Source organism: Mesocricetus auratus, unplaced genomic scaffold (assembly GCF_017639785.1).
Source record: "Mesocricetus auratus isolate SY011 unplaced genomic scaffold, BCM_Maur_2.0 Super-Scaffold_100003, whole genome shotgun sequence".
In the NCBI taxonomy this organism is placed as follows: Eukaryota; Metazoa; Chordata; class Mammalia; order Rodentia; family Cricetidae; genus Mesocricetus; species Mesocricetus auratus.
The window spans coordinates 101,216,772-101,231,601 of NW_024429188.1; the positions used below are offsets into that span (position 1 = coordinate 101,216,772).

Consider the following 14,830-nt stretch of genomic DNA (forward strand, 5'->3'; position numbering starts at 1 on the left):
ATGGTAGAAGATTTCCCATCAAGATAATGAGCTATAGGAACCCACCTTGGCACACCCACTTCCAGAAGAGCCACAGTTTTTGCTTTTGTTTTTTCGAGACAGGGTTTCTCTATGTAGCTTTGGAGGCTGTCCTGGAACTCGCTCTGTAGACCAGGCTGACCTTGAACTCACAGAGATCCCACTGCCTCTGCCCCCTGAGTGCTGCGATTAAAGGCATGTATCAATCCCTTACTGTCCTTTTCTTAAGAAAAGGGTCCCTAAAATTGTAGAAACTTTAAGCCTCAGCAAATATGGATCCACTCCAACTTGTTACACAAACTGTAAATGTATTTCGTGCAGCATTTCTATAAGAGTTCTGTATGGCCACATTAGCCATGTACAAATGTCTTGCTTTTGGGAGTTTTGAAGTATCTGAAGTTAAGTTTGTGGTCATTTTAATCTGACATACTTGCCTTTGGACATGCTAGGCATTGCTCGGCAAGTTTTCTAACAAAATGGAATAGATTTCCCTTGAAAGAAAGAAAACTAGAGTCGAAGTGACTGTCCATAACCATGAAGCAAAATCCAGGGAGGCTGGTTGAAACATCGTACTTAATTAAGGGTGTGGTCTCTGGAGCTGTCCTTCCTGGGTCCGATTCCTCTTCACCATGCTTTTGGCTATGCTACATTGGACTCATAACTTCTCTAAGCCTCCACTTCCTCAGATGTAAAACGAAACTAACAAACTGCCAATGTCAAGGGCTTGATATGAGGTTTCAAGGAGATAAATACAAATGAAATCCTTTAGAGCAGGAAGAAGGTTTTCCTTTGTCTTTTATGGACTCATTCAGTGCATATATATAAAGGAAGTCCCTGGTGACCCTGAAACTCTACTGTTTTCCCCCATCAGCTTGCTTATCTGCACCTAGAATAATCTGAGCCCAGCTGACCTGGCTCCGAGACTGTATCCACAATCACTGCCCTGCGCTGCAGACGTGGGGGAGCAAAGGAGACGAAGAAGAGAGGACTCAGCAGGGCCTTTGCTGGTATACTAACTGGGAACTCACAGAGCCTGGAACTGAAATACAAGCCTGCCAGATGACGAATGAGACAACTGAGCCTGGGTGAGCAATACATGGATATGGCCAAAGATAAGGTGGGCTGCGGGGGAAAGGAGGAGTACCTGAGGCCTGGGAGCATCTCATAGTCCACGGGAAAAGTGTTTTTAATTTCGACATTACCACTTCCAGCTTAGAAGAAAATTGTTTCTACCTCCATTCAACTGTCAGGAGAATTGAAATCTCTCAAACATATGCTTCATTACTCCCATATCAGGTACTGCAACGCAGTGAGACAGAAAAAGGAGGAGGAGGGACATATGCTTTAAGAAAGTAAGCAAAGCCCCGTAGCGGGGAGGGTGGGGAGCAATCACTCTAGGCAAAGGAAGAACCTTCCTGAAACTTCTAGAAGGCAGGAAATGTGTCCCTGATTTGCTTTGTGGGGCATGCTAGTGATGAAGGTGGCCAGTGATAATGGGGGTGAGAGATGCTGCCAAGGGGGCTGGAGAGATGGCTCTGTGGTTAAGAGCACTGGCTACTCTTCCAGAAGTCCTGAGTTCAATCCCCAGCACCCACATGGTAGTTCACAACCATCTCTAACTCCAGTTCCAGGGGATCTGATACCTTCACACTGGTGCACATAAAACAAAGTTAAATAAATTATAATACGTGTGTGTGTGTGTGTGTGTGTGTGTGTGTGCACGCGTGTTGCTAAATGAAGGGCCCTGACCGGGTGAAAGTTCATCTGCATAATCCTCTCCCCTCATTGGTGGCCCTAGAATAGTCTCTGCATGCACACTGAGTCATTTTCCTAAGCTCTTTTTATTAAACAGTTTTCAGCCTAATGACTGACTTTCCTAAATCAATATGAGGCCACAGGAAAGGTTTGCAACTCCCCCAGCTCCAGTTCAGCTAAAGTCACAGCAATTTAAAAACCAAATGGAATCCAAAAGTTCTTAGACCCAAACCGAACGACTTTAAACCCTCAGTTTCCAGTTGTTTGTCCAATAGCCCTAATAATTAAAAGAATTGCATTTAAAAAAACTTTGTAACCAAAATACTTCTTTGAGTCAGTGCCATAAAAGTCCTCTAATTAAAGCCAGCACCTTCTGTGCTCTGATGAGGAATTTCCCCTTTTATAATGGGATTAGTAGAGCTTTGCTGCACAGATGAGTGGGCTGATTAATAATTGACATTTTTGAGGATATATAAGCTCACTCATGGTCATGGTTTGTGTTCCTCAAATTCTTCTATTCAATTGAATGTTATTCTATTTAGCGCCAACAAATGAATTAAGTTCCGATTAGACATCAATGTAATTATTCTCTCAGGCACACTGTTTTCCACAAAGAAAGGGCTGTGACAGGGTGGCCAGCAGTTAAAGAGTTTCAGACTCAGTGGGGCTCAGCCTAAGCAGGGAAAGTCAGGAGGGGGGATTGTGAAATGGAGAGAAATTGCTCGGTCCTCGCTTAAAATTCCCACCACATTACAAAAACCTAAATTAACAAATGATTGAATCACAAAAACATGTTTATCAACATTCAAGCAATTGTTCAGTCATATATTAACTGTGAAGTAAAAAAATAACTATCTGCTTAAGTAATATCCCCCCCAAACATTTATTTCAAGCAGAAATGACTGAAAAATTTTCTCAGAGTTGATGAAAAAGGGTGTTCTAACCAAGGTCAATTTTATTTAGGAGGAGTAGGAGAGACAGGACTCTGACAGGAAACAGTACAATAGCAGATGGAAACAAAAAGCAACAGTAATGGCAGAGACACTGCCTCCTCCAATTCAAAGGCACCCTTTTCTATCTAGTTCCTCCATGATAAACAAGTAGAAGAAAGCAAACCTTCCAACCCTGGTGGCAACTATTAGCCCGCACACTTACACCTTCCTTTGTTTCCTCTGTCATAATAGAGAATGCATGCAAGTGTGGCCCATGGGTGAGGAGGTAGCTCCCTAGTGCAGTGCTTACTGTGAAAGCATGGGGACCTGAGTTCAGATCTACAGCACCCCATAAAAGCCTGGAGTGGCAGAGTGTGTTTGTCACCTCAGTGCTAGCATGGATAGAGGCTGATGGATCCCACAGCCAAGATGGACAGTCAGTGCAACTGAAATGGCAAGCTCTAGGTTCGATGACTGACTCTGTTTGAAAAATCATAAAGGTGGAGCCATTGAAGAAGGGAGATGGGTCGGCTTCCTCTTAAACACAGTACACCTGTTCAGAACTAATACCATGGTTGTGCAAAATATATATATACCATCCAAAATAACACACACACACACAACTTAAAAATAAAATCTTTGAAAAAAGTTTAGTTCACTTAGAAATAGCTCTCTCTGTGTGTGCGTCTCTTTGTCTCTGTCTGCCTCTCTCTCTCTCTCTCTCTCTCTCTCTCTCTCTCACACACACACACACACACACACACACACACACCATCTAGAAGCACTTTGAGAAGCTGAAAAAGAAATTGCTCCTAGCAGAACTGAAATTGCAAACTACAAAGCTTCATACATTCAAGAGCTTAAAAAGCATATGCCCTGTTTAAAGGGTCCTGTGCACTGGAGCTACCTGAATCTCTAGCATTAATTGTTGACAGAAGTTGCTCAAGTATATCATGAAGTCCAGTTTCACATAGGTCAACATAGTCTTTCTTGGGTCCTACCAGGGCTAGAAGAGTCAACACAAAGGAACTCTCTTCATAAGGTATGTATAATTTATTGGTTGTAAGACATTTTCAAATACATTATCTCTACGACTAGAATTTTTAGCCCTGTTTTACAGACATGGCAATGAAGAATAATCTAGCCAAATAATCTCCCCTAAACCATAAAATATAAATGCAGATCTCGTATTAAACTGGATTTTCTGACTCAGAATTCAGTATTCCTTATTTTTAAAAAAAACCTTTTTACTGCATTTATGTGTGTGCATGTATGTGTGCACATGCATGTGTGTAGGGCAGAGAACAGCTTTCAGGAATCGGTTCTTGCCGCCAACCAAGTGTGTTCCATGGATTGAACTTGGGCCACAAGGCTTCGTGACAAGCACCCATAGCAGCTGAGCCACCTCACTGGTCTGAATTCAGCATTCTTCCAGTATTCTTAAGTAAAAAATAATTTAAGCCTTTGAAGATGTAAATATTAAGAAAAGGAGAATGAGAGTTGGCAGTGGTGGTGCACGCCTTTAATCCCAGCACTCGGGAGGCAGAGACAGGAGGATCTCTGTGAGTTCGAGAACAGCCTGGTCTACAGAGTGAGTTCCAGGACAGCCAGGGATACAAAGAGAAACGGTGTCTTGAAAAACAAAAACAAAAAAAATAGAAAAAAGAAAAAAAGGAGAATGAGCAAAATCTGAACTTCCGACACTGATTCACAATCACAAATATGAAGACTAACTATAGGACCTACTATATGATTGGGGCTACTGAAATAGGTAGGTATCCTCTATAAATGCCCCTAACTGCCATTGAGTTCCTGAGTGCGCTTCTATGCCCTCCATTCTTACTAGTACTCGTTACTTCACACTGTGCATATGCCCCTCCCTGTAGCACTCTTCCACACATTCATCCAGTTGATTCTCTACTTCTAGTGAGAAGGTCAGAAAAATCAAGCTTTAAAGACTGTGCATTAGTAAGAATGGTTGGCTACAAGCAAGAACCCTGGGAGCTCTCAGATGGCATTTTATGCAGGGATGTTTGCAGCTTAACTACAGTTTTCTCTCTGATCAAAAGTTCAAGTTGTGGGAGAGTCAACTTCCAGTAAAAGCAAAGTGGCTGATGCATTCTTAAGAGCCTGTTCTTCCTCTGTCACTGGCACCTTGGGGAAGACCAGAATCATTCAATGTTGAGAAAAACCCTGGGCATAATCCCAGATGTTTCCTGTTAGGATAAGGCTGAAAGTCACAAGGAAGTTCCACAAATGAAAACGGAACTCTAAACGTGAAGATGAGCAGGTGTTTGAGATGAAATTTCAGCCTTCAAACTCATTTTCCTTCATGAGGACCATAAATCCCACCACTTTGTAATCTTGTTTTGCCTCAAGTGAACTAAGAGCAAGGAGAACCATGTCATAGGGCAGACAGCTTGGGAGACACTGTGATACCATAGAGTTTCCTTATTTATAAACTAGTGATGATTATAGGACAGGCTCCATAGGGTTGATAGGAATATTAAATGGGATAATTGTGCAAAAGTAAGTATCATACAGTAGGCAATTACTAAATCTTCACTATTATCTTTATCCTCATTATTATAAAATAGGGGAGAGGAAAGAGAAAAAGAAAAGGGAAATGTACTTTCAGTGGAGTTTCTCAAAAAGAATTAATTAAGCAGAAACAAAAAACAATTGTGCTGCCCCATTTTCCTAAGCACATCTAAGCAAATTAAATTTAGGAAACGATGCAATGCAAAGATTGAGGATAAAGAACATCTTTTTTAATGCTTCAATCATTATCAAAACAGCATTAGCATTAGAGCACTCCAACCACTGTAGCAAAGGGCCCCAGGCTCATTTATGAGGGCAAAGGCTTCCTGCAATCGAAGACATAAAACCCAAATCGAGGCAGTAAGGACTGCTCATGGAACTGTGCACATATTTGCAGAGAGCTCACGCTGCTGACATATACCCCAATGAGGGCTACTGGAAGAATCCAAAAGAAATTGTGAACCTCAGCCAAGATTAAGATAAGCTTTCTTCAACTTCACGTGGTGGAGAAAATAGCTCACAAAAGCTACCACATCAAATTTCACACAAACAAAGTGGTAGGGCAATTTTCTCAATAATTTGGTCTACCAGGATCTTGGGGGAAGGATGTTTAGTTTAGAGCAAAAACAATTGTGCCCTTCAATTCCAGTTCATGGGAATAATAAGTAGTTATAAGAAAAAGGAAATAGATGCCCAGCTTTCATAGCAATTGTCTTCTACTGATCCCTTGTTTGAAGCCTTCTGTCTTCCAAATGTTTGCTACAGAAAGGATTTGTGGTCAGTGCCTCTCCAAGCATAATATGAATGCCTTGAGGTCTGTGCTTGTGGTTGATTTTCTCCTCTGTGTGTGTGTGTGTGTGTGTGTTAAGTGAGACATGCTAAAAACAAAAATAAAACCAGAATGAAAAGAGATAAAATATGAGTAGATATGACAAGATTGAAAGCATAATGAATTTCACATCATTTAACTGTCTCCATGCTCTTTTGCTAGAGTTGTTGTCCTTCTGCCTGTCCCTGAAATTCTAGAAATGAATGTGTGTGCACACATACATGTACTTCTGTGTACGTGTGTATGCATGTGAGAGAGACAGAGAGAAGACATTAATTAGTAGCAGGTACGGCTTCCACTTCCAATCCCTGTTCATTTGGCTAATATTCAGCTTCCATATCTGGACTCTGGACTCTAATCCAATCAAAACATTGTCAGAACTTGTTTTTGTCCTTAGTCTCATGCTGTTCCAGCCCCATAAACACGATATGCAAAGTGTAAGACTGGACAGGTACATGAAATACAACAACAAAGACCCTCAGATAGACAGCAATAACAGCTGCTCTCATACTGGAATTCCAGTGTCATCACTCTGTCATCCGATCTCAGCAGGCAGTGGTTGAAAGGCAACATATGGGACCTTGGTTATTCTAGGAATGAAATAAATCACTAATATTCCATTCTAATCAAGCACCTGCACGCCTCAAAGACTAAGCTTCACCTGTCCACTTCCACCCAATCCTCCTGTCACATTACTTATCACCCCACTTCCAGCAAGTATATCAGCTCCAAAACCAATCTAAGAGGTACATGAATGGTGCATGTATTTTTTAAACTGGCCTGAATTATTCATTCTGTCACTAAAATGTTAGTCCCAACAAATGCTTCACAAGAGTCTCACTGCATAAATAGGTTAACAAAGATTTCACGCTTTCCTATTGTACTTCATATAATGAACCTAATATCAATATCCCCCAAGGCTTAGGCACAAGAAACTGTTGTGAGTGTATGCTTTATAAACTAACTTGAACTAATACTGAGGATTTTGTTTTTAATACCTAAACTAAGGTGTAATCAGCCAATTTAAAGAGGTTAATTTTTGTAAAGGTGCCATCAATCCGAAGCTTTAAAATGTAGTCAGAAGACTTACATCTGACCCCAAGGCTATCTTTACAGGAAGGTGGCACCTGATTCAGTATGCTTAATTTCAATGGCTAGAAGGAGTTGAGGACATAGCTCAGCTGGTAAAATAAGGACTTCTGATACCCAGCATCCACATAAAAACTCAGATGTAGTAGTGTGGGCTTGTATCTCCTTCACTGGTGATGGAGAATAGCCTCGGAGCATTCGTAAAGCTCATTGGCTGAGCAGCCTAGCCAAATTGGTGAGGTTCACATTAAGTGAGAGACTCTCTTTCAAAAATCTAAAATTGGAGAGTGAAAGAAGATGCGCAGCACTGACCTCTGGTTTCCACACATGCACATACATGTGTATACAGCCAAACTACCACCATGCATAGCGCACCTACACACACACACACACACACACACACACACACACACACACCATAAAAAAAGGGATAGAAAAAAGGCTCCACGCACTTTTAAAAAATGGATAGAAGAAAAGACTCCATATCCACAAGTAATTTTCCTAGTCAGATTTTATCAGGGGATAAAATCATGGACTTTTAAAAACTAGGCAAACTGGGTTCAAAGCTTGCCTTCATCTTTTATTTTAGATGTGTGGCCTTGGTAAATTAATTAACCAATTAATTCTGGTCTTGGGTCTTCATCTATAAAATGGAGGTAACAAAGACCCACTTGTAGGTATATTGTGAGGATTAAATGAAATTATGCATGTAAATTACTTAAAACCACATGGTACTGTGTAAAGGCTTCTGTTTCACTACCACTATCATCTCCAGTTGATCTTTAATCTGAAGGAGTCTGCCCCATGCTGCTGTAGTTTTCCTGTAAATTACTAAGGATGGAATCAATTGCTGCCTGTCCTTTCACAGTTCATAGAGGAGCATGATAAGAACTGACATTCGCAAGGAAAGGAGAGATAACCACTCATTCACACAAATTAGGATATGGCTGGCCAACAAGCTGGATTCCCTCTCTTAAATGAAGATGGTCCTAGTGGTCAGAAGGAGTTCATATATGTTTCAAGGTGTCTGACTCACCCTTGAAGAAGGCTGGTCTTGGAATTTATGCGAAGGGTCGTGCTGGTGCTGGTGCTGATAGTGGTGGTCATGATGGTTGAAAACAAGTCTTACGGACTAACAGAGAAAACTGTCATTGACTTTTTCAGCAGTGATTTATGCGTCTCACATACAGGGAAACAGAATGTCCTTGGACACTGATTTTTAATACTATCTATTTTTTCAAAGATTAAAATAAAATTTGTTTAAAAACTGTGTGTTTCCTTATCCAGGATCTCTCACTGGGAGGTTTTTATGTCGAGCATATACGCTGAAATGGTAATTTAGAAATTATATTTAGCATTTGAAAGCCCAGTGCCCAAATAATGATGCCATTGAGCAGTACATCAAAAATGATCCCCCAAACTCACCTTGGAAAACCGCAGCATTCTGAATAATTAAGAACTTGAGCTCCATACTCGCAGACTGGAGAAGTTGTTCCATGTTCAGCCGTGCTGTTAGTTGGTATTTTTCTTCCATCTTTCTTGAGCAGCAGGTTGGGCCCTTGGGGAGACATACTTGCAAATCTGATCCTGAAACAAACAAGGTATTCATGTTTCAGTAAGCAGAAAACCTCTCCCTCTCTCTCTCTTTCTCAAACACACACACACACACACACACACACACACACGTATGCATGTGCATGCACAAAAATAAACAGGACAAAACAACACATTTACACATTTCTCTTTAAATACAGTGAGTCTTGAGTACATTGTTTATCTCAGTTCATCCAATTGCCCTCATAGTGAATTCCTTTTGAATAACTGTCAGTTAATTGCCAAGGTCTGACTCATAAATTTTACAGAAAATAATTTATAGCAGCACCAAATACACGCCATTGAACACCAACATTTAATTTGTCTTTTAAAATATCAGTCTTCGTTCCTCTAATTTATTTTTCTTGATTGTTATTTATGAATATGAACACAACCAAAGACAATTTTTTCAAAATCCCAGTTACGATTCCAAATTAAATATATGTCTGTCAGGCCTAATTAATAGTGCTGTTCAGAAAAAAATCAAAACATAAATACTATATCAAAGCTTTGTTGTAGTTTTAACTAGAAGTCTGCCAAAAGTCAACAAGTATATATTTGGTTGCTACTATGTCAATCACAATGAAGGTAAGGAACACAAATCAATGGGCCTGCCCTCATGGTGTTTATAGCCTTGAGAACAACAAACAGCCAAATGAAAATACAAACAAATATCATGTTGGGTGAAGATAAGTGCTACATAAAAAATACAAATATGGAAGGAAAAACTAACAAATGACATACCTACACAATGAAATTACAATTAGCCATAAACAGGAATGAAGTACTGGTATATGATAATGAATGGACAAACCAAAAGACAATATGCTAAGTAAAAAGAAAATCAGATCCAAAAAGTACAAACTCTATGATTCCATTTATATAAGGCACGACAAAACAGAAAGTAATCTATAGAAAGAACAGTTTAGTGATAGTGGTATAAGGACAGAGGGCAGGAAGGGGGGAGAGAGGAGAACTCACAAATGTCAGGGACACCATTTCTTAGAGTAATGGACATCTTTGCTATTTTGACATATACTCAACAATCAAAATTGTCAATATGTACTCTTTAAGCATGTGCTGTTAACTACATGGCCGCTGTACCTCAATGAAGCCATTAATTTTCATAATTTTTACAAAGCAAAGTAAGCAAGATATAGAACAAGGTGGCATCAAGGACCATTCACATTTATAACCAATATTCATGAAGCTTTTTTTCCAGAAGGCAACATTTAAAGTGTGACAAAGGGAGGGAGGAAGGGAGGGAGGAAGGGAGGGAGGGGAGGGGAGGGGAAGGGAGAGGAGGGGGAGAGGAGGAGAGGGTAGTCTCAAGTCTTTGTGTCCTTCACAACATTGGCAACTATTAAAGCTTAATGAGCATGGAGCCCCCTTCTCTTTCTCCCTGCAACTCATGCTTTGGTTTCTGTCTTTGTCTTTTTGTGGGAAAGGGGTTACTGAGGATTAAACCCATGACCTCACACAGGCTTCAGCACAGGTTCTGCTGTGCAAATCCTCAGTTAATGAAAGTCTCTCTTCCGTAAGCATGTGTTGAGTACCTTCCGTGAGGCCATGAAAATGTGCATCTGAGCTCTCATATTGTGATGTGGTAACTGGTAGCCTAGCTGCTACTTTCTGGTTTTACCACCACGTGTGTAGAGGCCACAGTCCTTAGGGTGGCTCCCAACTACTGACTGCACGTGGCAAAAAACATAGTAAGATCCTGCAAATCATAGAACTTTGCTCACAGGGAACCTTGGGTTAAAGATTCCCCGTTGATTTTGAAACCTTTCTTAATATTGCACTACAGGCTATGATTTTTCTATACAGCCTTTCCTTTTACATCTCCACAGGGGTCAGACCGGCCCTCTGCTCAAATGACTCTTTATCCCCCTTCAGCATCCTCTCTCCTTTCCTTCACAAATGTTCAACCTAATAAACCTATTGAACATCCAATTGCATACTGCCTTAGATGCTTGTCCACTTAATTGGCATCTGCTTTTCCAGTGACCCGATCTAACACACTATTTCTGTTCTAGGCACTGTCCTACATGTTAGAGGTACAACATTGTCCCTGTCCACAAGGACCTCATCATCTAAATGGATTAGTAGAGATAAACCCTACTCCTAGAAAATAAGTCTGTCTAATAAAGTAACATCATTGGGATGATAATATATATGGACAGTAACTTCTGCCCAAGTTCAATAAGGTCCTAGGGAAATTACAGTTCAATAAATCTGAGAAACATTAGAAGCATTATCAGATATTTTAGGCATCATTTTAAACTCCATAAAGGGAGAGAGACTAGTTAGTCCTAAGTTAGCAGAAAGGTGACTTTTTAGTACACCAAGGTATTTCACAGTAATTGTAGTTGATTGTGGTCTTAATGCATGTTTTCTTAATTTAAGAATGAAATTCATTATCCTATGTCTCCCATACCATCATTGTTGAATCCAAAGTATTGACTGGAAGCTCTTCATGTCCCTTTACCCAAGGGAACAGCTGCCAAATGAACTAAAGGAGAGAGCAGGTAATATGTACCAGCAAACCTAATTCAACACCACAATTTATAGTACTAGATGGAAAGGTGATATTTAATGACAAAATACAATTTGGGGTCTGGAGACATGGAGTTCAGATTTATCTCCTATAAACGTCAATCTCATATACAAGCCTTAAACCAATTTTAAATAAGGTCTAAGCTTAAAGGTTTTATGACAGAAAAAAAGAAAGAAAGAAACCAGAGCTAGTTGTAGCTATGTTCTTTCTACATGAGATTACAAAATATTATGCTATTCTATGAGTGGAAACTGATGCAGTCTACTAGACCAAGAAGGGAAAAAGGCCCCTTGGGGAAGAGTGGCTAATCTAAATTTAAACAAGGTTGGTTGGGACACACATAGATGTGGAGAAAAAAGAACTCTATATAGTAAATCTTTCCATATACCAAGTCCCTGATCACTTAACAAGGTTTGATTTACTTTCTTGGTAAAGCAATGCCTATGTCATGTGTGCTTAAACTCTCTGTACTTACATAATTTCATAAAATTAATTGTTATATACAAAGCCCTGCAGTTTTCTAAATTTGCCTTGGGGATCACTTCCAGCTTTGCAGAATGGCCGAGCTTTTTCCATAAGATGGCTAGCTGTTAGTACTTCATCCATTTCTACTAGCACTAGCTATGGGAGGGATAAAATAACAGGGTTGATTGCTTTTCCTTTATAAAGTGCTATGTTGCTAACATCTTATAAGGTAACAAAATATTGTTCAATGTGCCTGTATTCATTCAAGAACAATTCTAAGCTATGATGGCAGTAGCTTGTGTTGGCATAAATATGATCATCCTTACAAGTATTTAGGACTGCTACACTGTACAACTTGGCCAAATTCAATCACTTAGAAATCCTTATCATCTCATCAGGTTAGCTAAAACTCTTTAAAGGAATAAAACCGCAAATGGAAACATTTCAGGAAAGATGAAAAATGCCATGAAGATGTTAAATGTATATTATATCCAAATATAAACGTATACATAGCAAAATTTACCTTCTGTCTCAATTATTACTGCCTGGTTAATAAACTGATCATAAAATCAATACATTGATTTTAGGGGCTAAGAGTTGCCTATAGGCTTGAAAAATAAGAGCACTCATAAATGATAAGAATTCAGGATTTCCTAAAAAGGAAATATATACCAGATGGAAAATAATTTGTTGTAAATAAATTTCCTATAGCTCATACACAAGCTTCAAAAAATCCTCTTGACAAATTCAACATAGGAGCACTACTCATGCCTAAATGAACTAACAATATGGAAATGTAACCATTCCAATGCCATGAGTATTTGCTGGAAAATAACAAAACAGAAAGGAATAGATGAGAAATTTAGAGGCTGGGTGGTGGTGGCACATGCCTTTAATCCCAGCGCTCGGGAGGCAGAGGCCAGCCTGGTCTACAAGAGCGAGTTCCAGGACAGCCTCCAAAGCCACAGAGAAACCCTGTCTCAAAAAACCAAAAAAAAGCCATGCAGAGGCAGGCGGATCTCTGTGAGTTCGAGGTCAGGCTGGACTGACAGCCTCCAAAACAATACAGAGAAACCTTGTCTCGTAAATACCCCCTCAAAAAAAAAAAGAAAGGAAGAAAGAAAAAAAGAAATTTAGAGGGAAACTTCATCAACTAAATAAAAAGTTACTCCAGGAACTGAATCCTAAAAGGCTTGAATACAAATTAAATCCTAGAGCAAATGACTAAGGAGATAAACTGAGAACTCTATATACTAGTAAGTAAAAAAGTCAAAAGATCTACTGAAGAAATGAGATGTATCCAACAAAAGACATAGTAAAGGTGCTAGATAGATGATTCAGCAATTAAGAGCACTAACTGTCCTTCCAGAAGCCCCAGGTTTGATTGCCAGCACCCACATGGTTGGTAACAACTGTCTGATAATTCCAATATCAAAGGCTCCAATGCCCTCTTCTGGTCATCATGGGTATTACATACATGTGGTGCATAGACATGCAGGCAAAAATATCCACACACATAAAATAAAGTTTTTTGTTCTTTTTTGCAAAACAGAGTTTCTCTGTGTAGCCTTGGCTGTCCTCGAACTTTCTTTTTAAACCAGCCTGGCCTCAAACTCAGAGGTCCTCCTGTCTGTGCCTCACAAGCAAAAAGACTTAGTAAATAGGGATGCATTCTTTAGGCAACTTTGGACTACACTTTCAAAGAGGGATACTCACATAACTTTTATGTGAAGAATGAAATTCACCTGGTAATGGAAAGAGTGACAAACAACATATCCTGGCATTGCAGTAAATAGAAGACTTAGCACTTCACTATTCAAAGAAGACAGAGTTGATCAGTTGGGGGAGACTTAATAACTTTCATTCTCAAATGCTAAAAATAAATAAATAGTAAGAATATCTAAAGTCATTATAGGGTTACTAATTTCCATTTATTTTGAAGGATTAAAAAATACCATCATACTATAACTCTACTTGTCTACATTATAAATCTTAAAAAGCAGAGAACAATTCCCATCTCTTTTGGAATGTCTCATTCAACTCATGTACATATTATTGAATTACTGAGAGTTGTAGACTGAGAGAACTATCATGAACTATGTGTCTTCCTATATTTACAACTCAGGGTAATGGAGATGACTGTGACAGCTTTATATCTGTATTATTAACTTTGATCTTGGAAAAACAATTTTAAATCAATTTCCAAGCATCTTGACTATAAACAAATACATGTTTCATTAGAAGGAGCTATGTATTGTATATTTCAAATTATTTTGACATTGTTTCTTGTACATGGGACCCAGTTTGGGAATCATACAACTTAGAAGGACTATTTAAAGCATAGCAGCTTTATCTTTTGGGGGGGTTATACTCATGTGTTCCCAATTTGTGCATCTCTACCTGGTACTCCTTTCCTAGAAGCCACAGATAGTCTTCTTCAGATGTGGTTCTCTGTACATCTGATGATGCTTCCAAGCATGGATGCCTGTGGCTCAGTCTCCTTGACTCTCATCACATGCTCTTCACACTGGGCCCATCTCTTGCTCTCTGTTGCCTCCACTTAAAGATCTGACATTCTGGAATGTCCCTAATTTCCTTTATCCATCTCTACCAAGGCTGTGAAGTAGTCCTGCGCTTACCACACTCAGAAACTCTACAACAGGCTGGGGCTCTTTCCATTCTTAAAAGCAGAAAATTGACAGTGTGTGTGTTAGGTTGTTTAAATGTGCCAGTTCTATTAGATTTTATCCCAAGACAGGAAGCTAGCATTATAGGAAGCAGTAATAGCAGGAAAAAGCAAAAACACTTATTGCTCCACAGGTCAAACTGCTTAGAGACTAGTCCTTGTCATTTGCCAGTTGTGCAAGCAAGGGCAGCTTATGCAACCTTTACATGCTTTCTTACCCTTACCTGTAAAATGGGATTACCAATATGCCCCACTTTATAGAATAAATATCTTAGCCTTCTTGGTACGGAGTAAACCTTCAATAAGTGTGAATTCAAATTAAACAAATAAAAAGCCTAAATTCATGTGTTCATGTGGAGACCAGA

At 39.5% G+C, this 14,830-nt stretch overlaps 1 protein-coding gene across 1 annotated transcript in view; it reads right to left on the minus strand.

The window, feature by feature from the left end:
* Positions 1-14,830, minus strand: part of Gpc3 (glypican 3) — a 362,100-nt gene that overhangs the window by 322,617 nt on the left and 24,653 nt on the right. The window contains exon 2 of the mRNA XM_005085548.4: positions 8,590-8,751. Coding sequence (XP_005085605.1) covers positions 8,590-8,751 — 162 coding nt within the window. The remainder of the gene's footprint in view (positions 1-8,589; positions 8,752-14,830) is intronic.